The sequence below is a fragment of the Thermobia domestica genome, chromosome 3 (assembly GCF_964235325.1).
Source record: "Thermobia domestica chromosome 3, izTheDome1.hap1.1, whole genome shotgun sequence".
In the NCBI taxonomy this organism is placed as follows: domain Eukaryota; kingdom Metazoa; phylum Arthropoda; class Insecta; order Zygentoma; family Lepismatidae; genus Thermobia; species Thermobia domestica.
In genome coordinates this window covers 304,207,023-304,227,296 of record NC_137456.1, presented here as the reverse complement: position 1 = coordinate 304,227,296, position 20,274 = coordinate 304,207,023, and the positions used below count along the sequence as shown (strand labels likewise).

The 20,274-nt window shown below is 38.7% G+C and overlaps 1 protein-coding gene across 1 annotated transcript in view; it reads left to right on the top strand.

The window, feature by feature from the left end:
- The window catches only part of LOC145681112 (uncharacterized), a 461,261-nt gene that overhangs the window by 45,561 nt on the left and 395,426 nt on the right, over window positions 1-20,274 (top strand). The window contains exons 3-4 of the mRNA XM_081752524.1: window positions 2,800-2,985; window positions 16,935-17,930. Of these exons, the coding sequence (XP_081608650.1) occupies window positions 2,800-2,985; window positions 16,935-17,930 (1,182 nt within the window). The remainder of the gene's footprint in view (window positions 1-2,799; window positions 2,986-16,934; window positions 17,931-20,274) is intronic.

Genomic DNA, 20,274 nt, shown 5'->3' with positions numbered 1-20,274 from the left:
ATATATATATATATATAGAGAGAGAGAGAGAGAGAGAGAGAGAGAGAGAGAGAGAGAGTCTCATCTAAATAGGTGTAATGTCATACATTAAAAACCTAATATTGCATGCCTTTGTTCCCTTGGGCGACCACAGAGATTCCGCCCCCCTTTGCTTTTCCTACCACAAGGAGCTGTTTGTTTGTATAATTCCATTAAGAACAGCTCTGAAGTTTAAAACGCTGTTATCAATAGGGGCGGGGGGCGAAAAGTTCCCGATTTTTATTGCTTGCTGGTGGTTGAAGAGTTTAGCTCAGACGCGCCCCCTGTAATGTTACGCAATTGCTGTAATGTTTTTAAACTAGAGGGCAGTTTTGTGGCGGAAAAGATAATTTACACGCCTCGGTATATTTAATTGTTTCTTGTACGCCTACCAAGAGATTTTGCGAGTGAAGGCTGTATGAAGCTTTATCTATTAGTTTTGGTTGAGAGCTTTTCGAGGCATTTTGAATTGTTATCTATCAGTCCAACTTATTTTTTTCAAATTATGCTTTATTATGCTTTATTGTTAATTTCAATGATTTGTTTACATTAATCGTGTATAATGTATAATATTTTCTATACATTAATAATTTAAATATCTTGATCTATTTATTAATATTTTATGAAGCAATTTCTTTCATATTTAATGAACTTTCTAGTTAATGCACTGTAAAGAGAGATGCTTTGCTCGAATCAGTTTTTTCTATCACTTGTGTGCACCTTAGAGGTGCATATATACAGAAAGAGAAAGTATACAGAAAGGTGCCCAAAAGGTACAGAAAGGTGCCCAAAAGGTACAGAAAGTGCTCAAGTTCGAGAAGTACACATAACAATATAGTGTGGAGTTCTTGTGTGCTTCATTGTTGATGGAAAGTTTTCTTCTTTTCTCCACATCAAAGGATTACACCGAAAAATTTACAGAAATAAAAATATGCTTTTCATTGTTGCATTGTTATGTTCACAATGATTTTGGATCGTAAATATTGGTTTTAGAAACATTTCTCATCAGAATTGGCATTTTGCAAACTCATTGACCATCTGATCAACACTCAAACTATAATGAAAAAACTTTGACGCTTTGGAACACCCGTGACATCAATAGTCGCGCGGGCTACAGATGTATCCCATGAAACTTTCAAGCAGAATGAGATCCTTTCGATTTTACGTTTGACCACACCCTAAACACGCAGAATGATAGTTGATAGAAAGGTACACAGACACCCTTTGAGTTATCATCTCGAATTACTTTGCGGCAAGGAAAATAAAAACGCTGGGCTACAATGGTAGCCCGCGCGCGTATTGGAGGGTTAAAGTACTTAAAAATCGATATAACTGGTTTCATTAAGAATGTTATTTACAGTTGCAATCCATAAGTGATACTTTTCGACTAAACCTTGGGGGGGGGGGGGCGCCGAATTGTGTGTTTGCCCCGGGTGACAGAAACCCTAGTTGCGGGCCTGGTTCTGAGCAATAGCCCGCCGAAAATGTAGCAAAATAGAATAAAATGAATAGAACTAGAGAACGAATTGTCGGAGAAAGGTCGGGTCAAAGGAAATAGTACATTACCTGACCTGGAGATTTGATCCATGTACAAATCGATGAGGAACAGTGGCGGCGCAGGGGAGGCTCATATGACAGCATTAGTTGAAATCGGAAGCATTGGATAAAACTTACCGGGAGGATGGAAAAGGACACAGAAAGCAATTCGAGAGACGGATCCTTACTTCGGAAATGCAGCACTCCCGAGTTATAGCCCGCCGAAACTGCGATTAACTAATACAAACGAGCGAAAACGAGAGAACGACTTGTCGGGGAAAGGTCGGGTCAAAGGAAATTGTGCATTATTGGACCTGGAGATTCGATTCAGGTACAAATCGATAAGGAACAGTGACGGCGCAAGGGGAGGGCTAATATGACAGCATGGTTGGGATCGGAAACCAGTGGCGCATACTAGTTTGCTGACTTGGGCTAACACCAACTTTATAACATCTTTACATTAATAATAATAATAATAATAATAATAATAATAATAATAATAATAATAATAATAATAATAATAATAATAATAATAATAATAATAATAATAATAATAATAATAATAATAGGTCTCCCCCTTTGGAGTAATGAGTAATTGCTAGGGAGCCCAGTTTCAGTTTAGTTACGCCTATGCTTTTCCTGCTGGTCTAGTCGCTAGCGCACGTGTCTTTGATGGACATGATCCCAGGTTCCATTCTCGGGGAAGAGTGTTGAACGCATTACATAACCATTTTTTTCATAATCACTGATCTTCATTCGTCATTTCTCTCCTTTCCCTAGTAACGTACTTGGTAGATCCGATCCAACGTTGGCTAATGATCGGTATATAGTTGGAATTTGGTAAACCGTAAAAATGAAATTGATAAACGTATTGAACCTACGTACTTTGGTTGACAAACCAACAATTTGCCCTCAATTATCCAAAAGTTTCGCCTCGAACTTCCCATCCCTTTTACTTGTTTCGTAGAGGGTTATGTTGGCAATTAAGTTTGTTGGCAAATGCTCGGGAAAGTGGCCAATCACATCGTATGGTTAACCTTGGCTATTGGCTAGCCGATCATTTCCCACTATTGGACCTACTATGCGTCCTAGCAAAGTTTAATCTAAAAGGAATAATTGTTGATGTTAAATTATGAATTTCCTTTTAACTTTCACGCTAAGACCTAAGTTTCTTTACAATTTGTATGTGAAATTTCATATTTTTGTTACAACAGTAATAATAAAACATATGATTTTTTTTTAAAGATGTCTGTCCAATCGATGCCAGCCAGAAAGGGACTTGTACAAAATTCACACCACCGATTGTGTCAGATAATTATGGGGTCGGAGAAAGCATGCAAATAAGACTAAACTGCATGTCTTGTATGGAAGAATATAAGGACAAGTCTCTGGAAGAGCTTCGTCTAGAAGACTACTTAGTACTGAATAAAGGTAAGTTTTGTGATGTCAGATTTTAAGCCACTTTGCCCTTCTTTTTATGAAGGCGTATTATTAGAGCAGTAAATAAATTTGTTGTAATGGACGAGAAACGGGTGACTTTACATTCCTAACCTTTGCCATAGTAACTGATATATTTTATTAGATGAAAAACTCAATGGGCCTTATGCTGAGTCGTTCTGACGAGTTATTAGGTCCATACTAAAGAGATCGACTAACATATATTTGCTACAGTAGTCAGGCCTTTAGCATGTCGCTAAACATACGTCAAAACAACTCTGCATAAGGCGGAATTTGTCTAGGAAAAGTCAAACGTAAGTAACTAGGAAATATGACAGTGTGATTTTTTGAGATATCGATCGAGTGATCGACATGGTAAATATCAAAGTATCGATATCAAAAATATTACTGACGGCGATTTTTTTTTTGGGGGGGGGGTTCTCACATTCAACAATTTTTGATTCGACTGTAAGGAGAATCTTCTCCCGGAATGACGGATGTAACAATTGTGCTTCGCGACATCAAAAAATGCTCAACCGGTAGAGCTGAAATTTAGTACAAAGATTGAGACTGTAGCGTGCCAGGTCTGAAAGAAAGCTACTGAACATGCACTGAATATGTGTAAGTTATGGAAGTGGTTAATAAATCGCAAAAGGAAACTATAACTTATATATAGGTGGCGCCATGTACATGTGTGATATATCAAAATGTGCTTTTTTTTAATACTGTGTTGGAAGTTATAATAAGTTAGTATAGTTCACGCCTATATTCACCTCTATGCTGAACAAAATATATAGTTTATTAGAGGTGAGATTTTACAGACGATTTTCTCAAGAATGACTCTTCCAAGTTTGTTCATATTAAAAATAAATAAATAAATAGTTAATTAGTAACCTTACAATATGGCTAAACTCATTTGTTCTGGAAAACTCTACGAAAGGTAGTCTGTTCTTGAGGGTGAGTTCTTTTCGGACAATTTTCTCCAAAACGAGTGATTCTATTTTGTTTATATACTATAAATAAGTATTTCATTAACAACTTGGCAATATGACGTAATTCATTCGTCCTGCAAAAATCTACGAGATTCTTGAGGGTGAGTTTTTTCAACAATTTTTGAAAAATAACACATGATTTTGTTCATTCTTCATACATAAACATTTTCACTAATAACGCTAATATTATGACGTAGGCCTAAGTCGTTTCTTGTCAGAAATCCACAAAAGCGAGTGGACTTTTGGGGATGAGCTTTCTCAGTGCAAAATTTTCCAAGAAATGTCTTATAATTTTGTTCGGATTTCAGAAGAAAATATTTCATTAGTAACAACAGTACAACGTGATTGATTCGACTGCAACGAGATTCTTCCCAGGTAGTGGCGGATCTAGAAGGTAAAAACAGGGGAAGTATCCAGAATCCAAACTATAATAGGTGTAACATGAGTTTCCTATAAGCTTCCAAAAATATATAAATAATAGCTTAAATTATTTTTGTCACTAAAAAATCTGGGGTTTCCTAAGCTCGCCCGGCCCCGGCCTAGATCTCTGTTCCCAGGAAATGACAAGTGTAGTTTCGCTGCAGCAGAAAGTCCTCAGCCGATCGGGCTGAAATTTTTGTACACGGAGATGTTACTCAATATAGGTTAAGAGAGTAATTAATAAATTGCAAAATGTATCTCGTAGATAGCTGGCGTCACTTATAAGATATATTAAAATGTTCCGCTTTCTGTTACTGAGTTAAACAATATATAAATTAGTAAGGTTCACGCCTATATTGACGTATATAAGAGATAAAACGTAAATTTGAAGAAAAAATAATAATTGATATCAATATCAATATACAGGGTGGTTCGGAAGTGGGGGTACCCCCTCTTTAGTTTCAACAGTATAGTGTTAGTTATGGTAGTTATGGTAGAATGTGGGCGTACCCCTTCTTTAGTTTCAACAGTACAGTGTTAGTTATAGTAGAATGTCTGTAGACAGTTACGTCGAAGTCTTAAGAGTCGTAAACATCGGTATGATCACCATCCTTGTTGTAAAACAGCTGCATTCTGATGAAAACAGCCAAGTTCTCGCAGATGTTTTGCGGAGATACTCCGGAGTCACGAGGGTGAATGCGTGTTCCACAGCTGCTCGTAATTCCTGCGTTGTGTGATATCGAGTGTTTCTTACTTGTTGCTTTATGAAACCCCAGAGAGCATTGTCTGGTTTTGTCAGACAGGGACTTCTTGGAGGCCAGGCAAAGGAAGCTGGTGAAGACGCACAACCAGGGGCGGATCCAGGACCGGCTTCTGCGGGGGGGCGGTGGGTTGTCATACTGCTACTTTTAAGGGCTCCAAACTTTATGATGGGTTTTATTTATATATAAAAAGTAAGAAAGTTTCCTCTTCTGGGGGGGGCATCGCCCCGATTGCTTCCCCTGGATCCGCCCCTGCGCACAACCTCTTCCAATCCAGCGGCCAGAAACGTCTGACTCAGGTAATTGCGCAGAAAACAGCAGGAAACAAGTGAACATGGATAGAATTGTTGCAAGACTATAATTAGCAATTTATATCTTCCTCGTTTACTTCTAATTTCATAATTTATTGGGACTCGTCTTCCTATTAACTCCACACCGATCCCTCCAATAACTAAAACGTGGAGCGAAGATGGTAAAGCCTTCTCTCGACGAGAGATAGTGATCATTTGACTCTTACAATATGACTATTCACTCATCAAACAAGGCGAGACATTGCCTAAAGTTGTCATTGATCTCAGTGATAAGAACTTATAATTTAAGGACTCGTGGACAAAAGGTAAGATAACCAAAACAGTGTTCTCGTATATTTATAGAGAATAAAAATCGATTACACGATTTCACACTGTCTTTTATACATTATAATATCCTCATCAAATGACATGACTAATATACAATTTATTGCTAATTTATTGCTAATTATAGTCAAAACACAGAAATGCAAAAGCAAATTAATTTTTGAGTACGTCTGTAACCTATTTTTCTTCACGTTGAATTTCAAATTGAAAATTTCCTACTTTTGTGTTGATCCATTGATAAGTTTGTGTAATAAATAACATTTGCTTCGGGGTGTCTTTTCTAATAGATAGTGTATTAAACTATTGTTTTCATAGTAATAAAAAGTAGAATTTTATCAAATAATAGTAATAAAAATACAAATAATATAAACAGACTACGTTCTCCTTTCGTGTCACTCCGGCGTCCATGATACAACTGCAGGTACGGCCGTACCATCATAACCCCTTACAGCCGCTAGAGTTGACAAACAAATGCCTCTTTGAATATCATATGTAACATTGTCTCGAATCCGAAGGCTTAAAGACATCTTATTCCCACTAATACGAGGGTCACTACGAAAGTTTTAAGATGTGAAATAACTTACATACTTAAAATCAATTTAACACTTACATTTTCTCAAAGTATTCACCATTACACTGTACACACTTTTGCATCCTCGAAAACCACTTTTGGAAGCAGTGTTGGCAGTCTTTTTCTTCAAGTGTTGAAAGTTCATTCTCGTAAGACAATACAGCTTCTTCAGGGCAGCAAAATCTCTTCCCACGCATGCGATCTTTGATCCTGGGGAACAGAAAAAAATCACACGGGGCCAGGTCAGGGCTATACGGCGGATGAGTCATAAGTTTGACCTCCGTAGATTCTAAAATCTGAATTGTGATGTTGGCCGTGTGTGCGGACGCATTGTCATGATGAAGAAGGATCCTACGCAATCCAGTTCTTGGACGCCGTTCCCGAAGCTTCTGGAACACTTTTGTTAGGCAATCAGTAGTGTACCACTGAGCAGTAACAGTCCTTTGTTCTTCAAGTGGAACAGTTGCAACATGGCCAGATTTGGAGAAGAAAGTTGCGACCATCTTCTCCCCCACACTTCGCGGTCGCTTTACTTTCGTGGGTGGATTTTCGTCTGGAAAGATCGAAACTGTAGACTGGCGTTTATTTTCACGGTCAAATTGATAGATCCAAGTCTCATCACCAATAATAATGTCAGAGACGCGTCGAGAATTGCCTCCATCAAATCTTGCAAGCATTTCTTCACACCATTCCACACGCATGCGCTTCTGCTGTTCAGTCAAAGTGTGAGGCACTCAACGAGATGAAACCTTTCTGAGCCGAAGATGATCCTGAAGAATTTTTGTTTCTGCTGGCGGTCCAATGTTCACTGTAGATTCAATGTCCTTGAAAGTTGTTCGAGGATTTTCTCGAATCATTTGTTCCACAGCGGCAATGTTTTAAACTGACACAGCTGTTGCCGGACGTCCAGCTCTCTCTTCATCTTTAAGCGATGTCCGGCCTCTTCTGAATTCACCAAACCACGGAAAAATTGTAGTACGTGAAGAAGCAAGGTCCCCAAATCTCCCCTGCAAACGGTCAAGTCCGTGTTTCTCGTTCAAACCACTTTCGAAATCGTAAAGGATCATTGCCCGAAAATATTCCCTTTCGAGCTCCATTCTAGACAGGCGAATACAGCTCACATCAACAAACAAGGCGATACGGCCACGCCGATAAGCGAGGCGAGTTGAAACTTGCTTCGCTTTTTCGCTCTGGATACCACTACCGAACTGTTGTTCGGTACCGAACTGTTGCAATTGTTGGAATTCAAATACTGTGCCACAACAATGCATATCTCAAAACTTTCGTAGTGACCCTCGTATTTCTTTAACAAAGGATCTTATTCAGACATCAAAAGAGGCTCTACGACACATTCATTAATAACCTACTCTTGGTGACTGAGTGGTTCCGTCTCTAAATTTGAAGTATCAGAAAGTGAATCTTCTGATTTCGAGCATAAGAACAACACAAGCACGGTACCAGTTTTACGTCAAGAGACGTAACAGAGTAAGAGTATTTGTAATTCAAACTCTCCAGTCAAAATGTCCTTGATACTTAGCAGACATGTAGCTAGGATTTCTTGATGCGGCGGCGGGGTGTGGTGGTGTGGGGAGTGACGTGAAATACTGTAGTTATCACACCAGGGGCTCGATCATTGTAAACTATTTTAATGGGTAGCCTATATTGGTTCAGGATGAGCATGACATTAAATACTTCGGTTATGAGGGGCTTGATCAATGTAAACTACTGTACTGTCAACACATATTAGTTTGTTAGGAGAATAAAATCAGGATATTTTAGTAAGTATTTCAATAACAAACTATGAAGAAATTTCGAGTAAAAGAATATAAAAAAGTATTGAAAAAGATTTAACAATATCTACGTTCTTTCTTCTGTTTATTTAAATATAACTATTTTCCTTTCATTATGACCTTAACAATTATAAAAAGTACATATCCAATAATGTCTTGTGAAATATTTTATAATATCTGTGTTCCTCGGTTGAAGCAAATTGTAACAGAAATTTCATTCCACATAACTTTTTGTTTTTATTATCCGTCAACTACTGTCTGTTCCAAATAAGTTAAAGGTGCAGTAGAAAACTGTTTCTGAAATAACATGTTTCATACTGCAGAAAAGAGATGACGAAAAATTATGATAAGAAATGTCCACACTATTACAAAATGGCATTAGGTTTTCGAAAGTTTCAAATTTCCCTGTCTAGTAGCAGAAATTCTAAGAATTCGGTAACTTTTCTAGAAATTTCAAATTCCCAGACTTTTCCAGGATATCCTGCTCATTAGCCACCATGTATTGTAAGTAATTCGGCTAATGTGTTGCTCGTAAGACTGGAGTGGAGGGGAAACAATGAGAAGGGCACATGCCAACAACATTGTGCTCAAGTTTGCGTCTCATTGGCTACTGCTTATTTAACTTGTCATTTGGAATAGGCAGTAAAACACACGCCAATAACTTTCTCATTGTGTCTCTAACAAATATTTGTAGTACACAGGATAAGCATGGAAATAGATGCAATTCGGAATGTTCCGTTACAATAATATCAATTTTTAACTAGACCCTCCTCCCCCGTTTTCTCCAAACTTTCCTCATAAGAAAGAGTAACCAATCGCTTGCTGTAGCTTTTTTATTTTTAACGCTGATTCTTCTTTCTCTCGTTTCTTTCTGTTCCATTCTTCCTTTTTTCTTTCCATTTCTGGACTCGAAGGGAGGAGAGAACCCTCTTGGCTACGTGCCTGTGCATTGATTCAGGACAAAGTTAAGATAATTCTACAAGGAAAAAGATTATGAATGATTTCGGTGATTTCCTAAGAAATTGTTATCGAGAGAGAATAGGGCAAAACTATAATAAATAATTCACAAAGTTACAATACTGATGATGGTTTTGTTTTGCCGTTCTGCAAAATCAAATTTTAAAAGGTGAGTTCATAAGAATGCTGTCATGGCTGAAAATATTCCTGAACTTCGTCCTTTGTTATCTTACGAAACAATATCTGTAAATAATTTCCCATTATATCAACCTAACTGATTTATTTACATTGAATAACTTTCTCTTTATTACATAGATGTTCTTCAATGAACAATAACTTTTCATATACCTTCTTGAAAATGTATAATATACATTGTAAATTTTGAATTCGATGGCTATTTTTTTTTTTCATTTTTCCACTGGTTTTCTCAAGTTTGTATCTCACTTCCCTGTCATTAAGCTCACATTGGGATATTAGATTTTTGATATCTTTCGATGTTTCAGTATTCAATAAGTGTCGATGTTCATTGATATTGAATTTGATTTCTAAATGAGGTAGTACGGTGGCTCAGTGGTACCAGTGTTCAACTCTGGTCCGAGGGGTCCTTGGTTCGATCCAAGGTTAAAGTTGTACTGGAACATAATTTTTGTCTTCTTTTGTGCATACTTTTTCGCAGGGGCGTATCCAGAACGGACTTCTGGGGGGGGGGGGCGGTGGATTGTCATACTGCTAGTTAGAGCTGATTTTAAGAGCTCCAAACTCTGGGACGGGTTTTATTTATATATAAATTAAGAGAGTTTCCTCTTCTGGAGGGGATCGCTCCCTGGATCCGCCCCTGACTTTTTGATTCCCATAATTTCCGCCGTACCGAAATTCGGAAAAAGATCTCTTAAACGATTAAATCTTGTGAAGATCTAACCGCATACCAAATCTGGTGGCTCTAGGTCACTCCTTCCTATGAAAAAAGCTGATAACAGGCAGACATACGGAAACACAGGCACTTAGACTTTCGAAATTGGTAGGTTTATACCTCCTCATTCTTGCGCAAAAGGATGGAAGAAGCGGAGGAGGCGCAACATATAGCCTGTTGTATCACAAGGATATTAGCTAGTTTGTAGCACCCACGGACAAACAGTAGATTATTGCTGTAATATATTGACAGTAGATACCTGTGTACTGTTGATGGTTTCTCCTTTGAAATAATTATATTTTCCATCCCCGCGGTCCTTCTAGATCCATCACTGGTTATAAGTTTAATTCCCGCCGCTGTCAAACAGTAAATGAAGACACTGTCGGTGCTGCGGGATGCATATATTTTAATCACGCACGATCCTAGCCATAGGAACTAAATACACAATTTTGATTGGTTGAAGTTATCCGTTTCTCGCCATGTAGCATATATATGTTTTATTTTATATTATATTTTTAGACGTTATATTTTTCTCTGTGTATTAGACATTTACTAACTTAGATAGTGTTTGGGCCATTCTGCCTGTTGGCAGTTGGCAGGAAGTGCCACAAAAGAGTACACATACAGATGTAGCCTAAGATTTATGTTAGATAGTCTGTGGTCGTTGATAAGACAAACAAGATGCATGGAAGATTTTGAGTATATGTCGTAAGGGCAAAGATTAGAAAGAATATAATAATTATATGAATTCGCAAGATTCAAAGGATACTGCTGTTAAAATGATTTAAGAAAAAAGATACGATTACGAGTAAGAATAAAGTTTACAGATTGTTATATGTAGTGAACACAGGAATTTGATTACCTGAGATATAGTCTTCCGCATAGTTTACAATAAGAGTAATTTAATCACTAACACTAGCCAAATTCTTCCTTACTCATTTTATAAAGTAGCACTACCCTCTACCTGTTTCATAAAAATAAGTACAAAAAGAAGGCTTATGTTCTGCAGTCTTTGGCCTAGTGCCAGCAGTGTTGCCACACTCCTAGCTCTAAAGTGGGCTGAAAAATGAGTGGGCCAAATTGAAACAAAAAGGGCTGAATTTTATATCAGGGTAATACATGGCTCTATAATCATGAAACTGAAAGAGATAATGTTCTAGAACAACACCTCCCCCTTCCAAGAGTACAACGTGTCGATATAGATCAATAAAATGCAAAAATGTTCGGATATCTTTACATTTGTCAAGGGGAGCGCGGTGGCTCAGTGGTAGAGTGTTCACCTCCGGTGCTTGGGGTCCCTAGTTCGATCTCAGCTCGCGTCGTGTGGACTTTGTGGTGGTAAAATACCGTGCTCGTGGGTTTTCTCGGGGTTCTCCCGTTTCCTTCCACTTTCTTCATTTCATTCATTTCTCATCATGACCGTCTCCTTTAGCCTAACCGGCATAACCGAAGATTTCGTTTAATTTTTTACATTTGTGAATATGGCGTCACTAGTAAACATCTTAGTCCGCCAAGCCAGCAATTATATCAATGTATTTTTCGTGCTATTATCTTTTGGTGTAAAATCTTTGCAATGATATAAATTATATACTTATTTGAGCACACGCTGGTCTTCTTCAGAATATTCATCACTTGCTTCAACGTGTTTGTGTGGTTCTATTTTTTTAAGGATTTGAATATAATATTTCCACCACACTGCTTGATGATCGTCCCCTTTATGCGCGGTGCGGAAGCGCCCATATAGCCTCATTTTCTTTTCCAGTATAGTTCGAATTATGAATTTTATACAACAAAGATTCTAGTGTTAAGCGGTGCAACGGCATTTTTTAAGAGTCCAATACACAGTATAAGTAACGTGAGATATAGGAAAATCTTACTAACATTTTAGAAAATGTGACAAGTAATTGTTAAATGGTGCTAAATTGGGGAGAATTATACCAACTTTTTCACAAAAGGGGCTGAAAATGCTAGCGTAGTACCAACGGGCCGACGAATAATAAATAGGGCTGAATTTGGTGCAATTGTACCAAGTGTGGCAACACTGACTGCCAGGATTTCCTAAGCTTGGAACAATATATGTTTTATGTAGTGTCAATTTTGCTATACAGGTGTCTCTCCAAGTCAATTTTGTTTCTATTTCTAGTCTCTTACTCTGGCGGTCTCCTGGCTTTCTTATCAAAAATACCGTTAGGCCGTCTCCCGCATTTTTTGGCAGTGTTGTATTGTGCTTTCATACAGAAGCCTCGTGTGCGGGATCTTCAGTGTTTTGTGTGTGTTGTATTTTCATTATTCTAATACTTATTAATTCCAGCAATCTATACAGTCCACAACTTTTAAGTAGTGATGCAAAATGATGCAAAATAAGTTGTTATTGTTTTGAGTAGCTTACTAATTTTCATTTAATGTGCATAACAACAAATTATTCTTTGGTTGTACATAGCATGGTCCTCCGGTCAGGAGTATTAGTGCGTATGCGAATTCTTGCTGTGAACAATAATAGACTATTGAGTGTTTGAGTGTTGTTTTTTCTCAAGAACATAATGCATTGTTTTAGAGATGGAGCCGCTAAAAATTAAGAAAAGAACTTTAAAGTCAGAAATCACACGTGAAGTAAAAGCCATCATAGAGTTGGACGCTACCGCAGCGACAGCCATCTTGGGGCATCAAGCTAAGGTCAGTGAATTCCAGCAGGAGTGTTCAAAGCTGCGGAATGATATTTCGGCAATAGCAGGAGACGAGGACTTCGAAAGGGGAGAAGAAGAGTTAGCGGAAATGGACACACAAATTATCCAGGTGTGTGTTTAATTGATGGGCTTTCAGTTGGAGGGAAGTAAAGGAGCTCATTCCGCATCTTCGTCTAAAAGGCAACTTGCTAGTGACGTAAGACTACCTCAGTTTCAGTTGCCAATGTTTTCTGGAAACCTCCATGAATGGTTATCGTTTCATGCTTTATTTGTGGCCTGAGTACACAATAACAAAAATTTCTCAGGTGCTCAAAAGTTGCAGTACCTGAAAACATCCTTGAAAGGGGAATCAGCTCAACTCTTCAAGCGATGCAAACCACGGACAGCAACTACAAAGAGGCGTGGGATGTTTTAAACGCACGGTACCACAATAAAACGGAAATAGTGAAGTGACAATCAAGCACTTAGTTACGCAACCCATAATACAAGAATCGCCAGCCGTTCTACGTAAGTTGACACCACAATGGAATGCACGCGGTCTCTTAAGATGCTCGAGCAACCGGTCGAACATTGGGATGTTATCTTGGTGTACCATATCGGGGATAAACTGGATAGTGAAACCCGTAAACAGTGAGAACGTTCATTGAAAACACATGAACAACCATAATTTGATCAGCTCGCAGAGTTCCTCCCGCGCGCTCGCAGTGTCTGCCGGCGGAAAAACACACGTTGCCGGAAGTAGTGAACAAGTGAAGAATCGCGACAAAAGGCAAACTTCCTCCCATGTTACTACTAAAGAACGTGGTCAAGCATTATGTGAAGTATGCAGTGCAAACAACCCCCTATACAAAACTGCGGAGTTCACAAAGCTCAAAGTGTCTGATCGTGTCACCCTGTTGAAAGACAAAAACTGTGTCTTATTGTCTACGGAGATCTTTAGAAAGGATACGTGCGCATCTAGTAAGTGTTGCAAGTGTGCTAGAAAACATCACACTCTCTTGCAATAAGAGAGAGCTGATTCACCAGTGCGGTAATCGCATATCACAACCCATGTTGCGGCAGACGCAAGTGTACCATAGCTGTTATTATATACTGCAATCGTGCTACAAGTGAGAGGAAATAATGGTAAGTATTACCCCTTGAGAGCGATGCTAGATTGCGCGAGTGAATCTAGTTTCGCCATTAAGAGCTGTGTACAAAAACTGGATTTCAAAAAAAGAAATTCAATATTGTGATTTCTGGGATTACATGAGCAGGAGTGGCGACAGCGATTGCAATGGTGGACTTACAGTTTCAGCCATTCGATGAAACAAGTGAAACTTTCGAAACTCGTGGTGTGGTGGTTCAGAAACTTACATCTTATCTAGCCAAACAAATGTGTCCTAGTGCTACAAACTGGGTATATTTAGACGGCCTAAGATTAGCAGATCCCACTTTGAACGTAGTGGGCCCCATTGACATTCCGTTGGGAGCAGACGTGTTTCCAATCACTTATGTTGAGAGAGAAGTGTATGGAGCCACCCGGGACGCCTATCGCATTGGAAACAAGTCTTGGCTGGGTGCTATCTAGCAATATAGGTCCGACGAGTAGAAACCTAACGGTGACGTCACATCGAGTTTTGTGCGAAATCGATGAAGCTCCACGTCAGCTTTGAGAGTTAGAAGAGCTACCACTTACGAAACGTTTGTCCAAGGAAGAAAAGAGTTCTGAAGAACAATTTCCAGCTACACACCACGGTGACGAGCACGGAAGTTATGTGGTGAGACTACCTTTCAGGGGTAACAGCTCCATTAGGCAGATCACGTGAAATCGCGGTGAAGGGACTACTAAATACTGAACGGAAGTTAGCTAAGCAACCCTTCCTACAACAACAATGTCGTGACTTCATGCGGGAATATCTTCAGTTAGGGCATATGGAACTTATTCCCGCAAGCGAGAGAAACGTCTCACCTGCAACCAGTTGTTACCTGCCACATCATGCTGTTGTGAAGCCTACCAGCTCCACTACTAAGGTGAAAGTGGACTTCGGGTGTATCTCTGAATCAAAAACTCATGGTGGGGGCGAAATTGCAGGCCGATATTTTTCCGATTCTTATTCGTTTTCGTGAACATCGTATTTCCTTTTGCGCGGACATCGCAAAAATGTACTGGACAGTGTTAGTGAACAAGAACGACGTCGACTTCCAAAAAATTGTGTGGAGAGATTCTCCAAGTACAACAATTGAAGAGTACCGTTTGTTGACAGTGACTTACGGTACTGCACATGCTAGTTTCTTAGCAACTAGACGCTTGCTCCAAGTAGTCGAAGAGGAAGGGGAGAAGTATCCTTTAGCAGCGAAGGCAGTGAGAAGAGAGTTTTTCATGGATGACTTCCTGGGAGGTGCAGCTAGCGTGAGCGAAGCAATTGAGCTACAATAACAGCTGATTTAATTTTTGCGAGAAGGAGACTTCGAACTTCGGAAGTGACTTTCTAGTGAACCGGAAGTGCTCTAAGCTGTTCCTCCCCACATGCGTGAAATTGATCTACCATTCAAGTTTGACACCGATAACAACGTCAAGACCCTCGGAGTACAGTGGTCACCTGTTATCAACTATGTTTGGTTTTAACGTAGTTCTTCCCTGTCTATGCAGCATGGACAAAACGAAAAGTGTTGTCAGAGATTACCAAGATTTTCGATTCCCTTGGCCTTCTCTCCCCAGTAACCATCAAGGCCAAAATGATGTTACAATCATTGTGGAAGGAAAGCTTCTATTAGAATGACCCCCTGCCCCTTGAAACAGGTGCAGCATGGCAAAATTACTGCGATGAGTTGTTTTTGCTCCGAGAAATAAAGATTGAACGATGTATTGTGCCCTGTGACGCGTAAACTGACAAATAATAGGCTTTTGTGATGCGAGTGAACGAGCCTATTTTGCAGTCGCTTATTTACGAGCTGAGCGTCTTAATGGCGTTGACGTGAAACTCATCGCTGCAAAAACTAAAGTTGCTCCAATCAAAACAGTTTGCCTACCTCGATTGGAATTGTGTGCGGCATTGTTGCTGACCGAATTGTTAAAAACAACTGCAAGTGCCATCATTGACTCTACTGTTGCGTTGCCCTTTTTAGCCCAATCACTTGATAAGTGGAAAACTTTCGTTGCAAATCGGGTAGCGAAAGTACAATCAATTTTGTCTTCACAAGTACAATCACAATGGGCGTATATCAACAGTGAAGATAATGCAGCTGATTGTGCTTCAAGGGAGGTAAAGCCCTCTTAGAGCATACCTTTGGTGATGCGGTCCAGTGTGATTGCGCGAAGCAGTGTTGCCAGAGCCTTCTTGTCCTCCCGCTTACTTAGCTACAGATGTGGAAGAAAAGAAAATATGTGTCACAGTTATGTGTAGTCTGAAAATGACATAGTGAACCATTACTCCTCCTTAGTGAGATTGAAGCGTGAAGTGGGTTGGTGTCACAGGTTTGCATACTGCCAACATTTCCAAAGCTTGGAACAATATACGTTTTATGTAGTGTTAGTTTTGCTATACAGATGTGTCTTCAAGTCATTTCCTTTTGTAGCCTCTTACTCTGGCGGTCTCTTGTCTTTCTTTTCAAAACTACCATTAGGCCGCCTTCCGCATTTTTTTGGCAGTGTTGTGCTTTCATACAGAAGCCTCGTGTGTGGGATATTCAGTGTTTTGTGTGTGTTGTATTTTCATTATTCTAATAGTTATTAATTCCAACAATCTATACAAATCTATATAGACCACAACTTTTAAGTAGTGATGAAAAGTAAATTGTTTTTGTTTTAAGTAACTTACTAATTTTCATTTAATGTGCATAACAATAATTTATTGTTTGGCTGTACAGATAGTTTTTATTTCATATTTACTAGAAATGTAAGTTTATAGGTAATAAAAAAAGTATAAGATTTTTTAAATGGTAGTTCCTTTCATTGGTAGCTCACCGTAGAATTTAAAATCGGTACTTAGCTCAGAAGCTTCACAAGTTTGGCGACTATTGGTGTAGATAATTAGTTATTTAATATCAAATCCGTAGATTTAGTTCGTTGACGTGTAGACTTGTAGATTTAATTTGAAATCCAGACACAATTGGCAGCACCGGGAGATATGGTAACCTAAAAATAAGATAATTAAATAAAGGAAAAAAGAATTTTAATAAAATGTTCGTTATTATATAGATTAGAATTAGCGTTTTTATTTACAATACTTTCAATATTACAGCTTCGGAAGCTATATGTGGATCAAGTGACCTTCAAAGTAGTCGATGTGCAAGAGGTCAGTTCTCTCAACTATCAGCAAATTTGCCTTTACAGCAGTCATCTAACTATACTACATCTGCGTCGCCAATAAATAATTATAATTGTGTACAATCACCTGCAAGTAACATATTTGGACCACCACAAACAGCGTCGTTTGGACAATCACTACCAAGTAATGTATTTGGACCACCACAAACAGCGTCATTTGGACATTCACCACCAAGTAATATATTTGGACCACCACAAACAGCGTCGTTTGGACAATCACTACCAAGTAATATATTTGGATCACCACAAAGGCCGTTATTTGAACAATCACCATCAACTATTGGCCAAATGCCAACCAGAACGACTTTTGTTAATAACCAGCTTATGCAACCTGTTGGGTATATATATCTACAGAATGCATCCTCGGCATTTTCACAATCATGGACTTCATCAACTGGATGTGCTTTTGGTGAACACACACGAACTTCACCCTTTATTCAGTCGTTAAACATATTGGTAGATCCTAAAGTTGAACAGAACTCAAGTCTACGGCCTGCAAATGGATCTGTTGGATTTCCATTTGACAAGACTTCAGCAGTTCCAGTACCAAATATTACATTCACCCAAAACTCGGGAATAGAAAATTCAAATGCTTCTGTTGGATACTCATTTGACCAAACTTCGAGTAAACAACCATCAAACGCGACTTTAGGCATCAATTTTGGACAGTATCCGATAGTGCAACTTCCAAATGCATCTCTGTCATCTGATGGTCAAAAGTTATCAGGTGTCTTTGGTGAACCATCAAATCCTTCTTCTGGACTTGGGTTTGGACAAAACTCAAGAATGGTGTCAGGTCAATTTTTTGGTGAGGCATTCAGACAGAACTCAGGAATATCTCCATTGAGAAGTTTTAGTCCATCTTCCTGCTTACCAGTATATGGAGGTGGAGCGTCATTTTCCAATTTTGGTAAGTACATGCATATTGTTTAGTTTATTTTAAATTTCAAAATTCCTTCTAAATCATGAAAAACTTTCAAACAATAGCTGAGAGAAATTCGTATTTTCGACAAAACAAGACGCATGTAAAAAAGAGTTCGTGATACTGACAGTTCTAACGAAGCGGCGCGTGCACGGAAGCATGCTCTAATGTTCTGTGACTGTGAAGTAGGGTTGCCAGATTTTTAGGAGAAGTGAGCTTCGTTTTACAGTGTGAAACTACGGTGGACTTCCAAACTATGAGAATTCAATACTCAGACTTGAAGAAGTATACCCTACATCTACAACTCCCGATGGCAATAGAAAAATAAGATCGCAAATAGACTCTGTCCCTCGGACGCTGAATCTATATAAACATCCGCTATCTTTTACTGTTTTTTTTATGTGGAGCTTAACATTAAAACCGGAAGTGGTAATTGTTGTGTATCACACCGGTTGCAATAGGGAAATAAAATCAGAGATAAAACATTCTTGCGGACTGAATTCACTAAAAAACTGCTTATCTGTTTATTTATTAATGAATCAGTTTAATAGACCAGTAGCTCCTTTTACCAAAGATGCAGTATACTGACAAACATTACAGTCAGAGATGGCGTGGGTCACTAAAAACTTGACCCACGATCCACTGACCCACCACCTACCGTACTGTACTACTATGACCCACCACCATCGCGACCCATTCGTAAGATACGCAAAATTCGGACCCCCACTCCTCCTTAGAATGTGTATTACAATGGAAACGATATAACATCCCAGTTGGGATTGGAGCCTAACTATATACTAAAAGTCATTTCATTTGGCTTTGACATTTGGCCGTGATGATTACGCACACATAGTTACATTCAGTTTTTAATATAATAATTCATATATTAGAGGTGATTCAAAAAATATTTTCTCTAATAGTTAGCTTCTCTAAAAACTCACAGGCTATGTTTTCAAAGCCAAGTAGAAAGTTCTATTGCTATTATTGCAATTACAAAACATATCATTATTTAAGACAACTGGAAGTTCTTTTTCCATTTAGATATACTCATCTCAGGCATCTTAGATATACTTCAAAATAGAAACAAATGGAAAGCAAGAAAAATGGAGGCCTTGAAAGTAAAACAGACAAATTTACCAGAGCTCAGAGGATGCTGTCTACAATGCACTCAGCAGAGTGCATTGGTGAGTCACGGTGGGTCACGTCCTATTGACTCACGACCCACTGATCCACTCACAAGTCTTGACTCATGACCCACTGACTCATTCCATCCGATTACAGTACATAAATCCAAGACTACGAAAGTTGATCATTAACATACAAATATTGAGGGGAAAAAGAATGTTTTACTATCAATACACTAAACAAAAACTTTATGACTTACTTCGACCACTTTTTGTCTTCATTCTATGCATGTTTTATTTCATTATCCTTCAGAAAAAATAGTAAGGAACAATAATACTATGCGCAAAGTTCTACAATTTACTAATAGCACAAGGTGCATACCAAAAGTACACGCTGTTTCGTTCTGATTTCCAAGAAGAAGGAAACACAGAGAACTAACCTGTGTCTATTTCTGAAACAAAGTCTCCTTTTTTATTGATACACAGTTGCCATCGCTCCATCCATTTTGTGTAGCATGTGACATAGTTATCTGTAGGGTATGTTTCAGATACTTTAAAATAGCACTTCCCAGGGATGATCTGCTCTCAAAATGGTATCCAAAAAAGAATCCTTGAGGTTTGGGAACAAACAGAATTCACTCGGGGCTAAATCTGGTGAGTAAGTGGGTATGGCAGAAGTTCAATACCGTAGTCAGACAAAAATTAAATCACAACATTAACGGTGTAGCGTTGCATTGTTCATGTTGAGAATGAAATTGCCATTTATCATTTGTGGTCGTTTTGCACTCAGTTTTGGCCAAACTTCTGTATCTAAAAGTGTACGAACTCACTCACCCGTAATCCTACGACTTCCCGAATAGGGTTGGACAATACCATTCCCTGGGAATACCAGAAGATAGCGTACAGCACTTTCCTACTGGATACCAGCTAACAAAATTTTTGAATTTGAGTTGAGTATTTTCATAAACGAACCATGTACTCAGTAGATCTGTGTGTGCTCCATCGTGCTGTGCATACACACACACACCTATCCATGTCTTCCTAGTCATTTTGCGGAGCATCTTATCGTTTTGAAAGTTTCCTCTTCACTTTAATGCAATTCTTCACCTGTCCTGTACCGATAATGAGAGATATGTGGCTTCATTAGTCCCCCCAGAGTGCAGTAAAATTACCAAAAAATTAGGAACAAATTGCTAACAAGCTGAAAA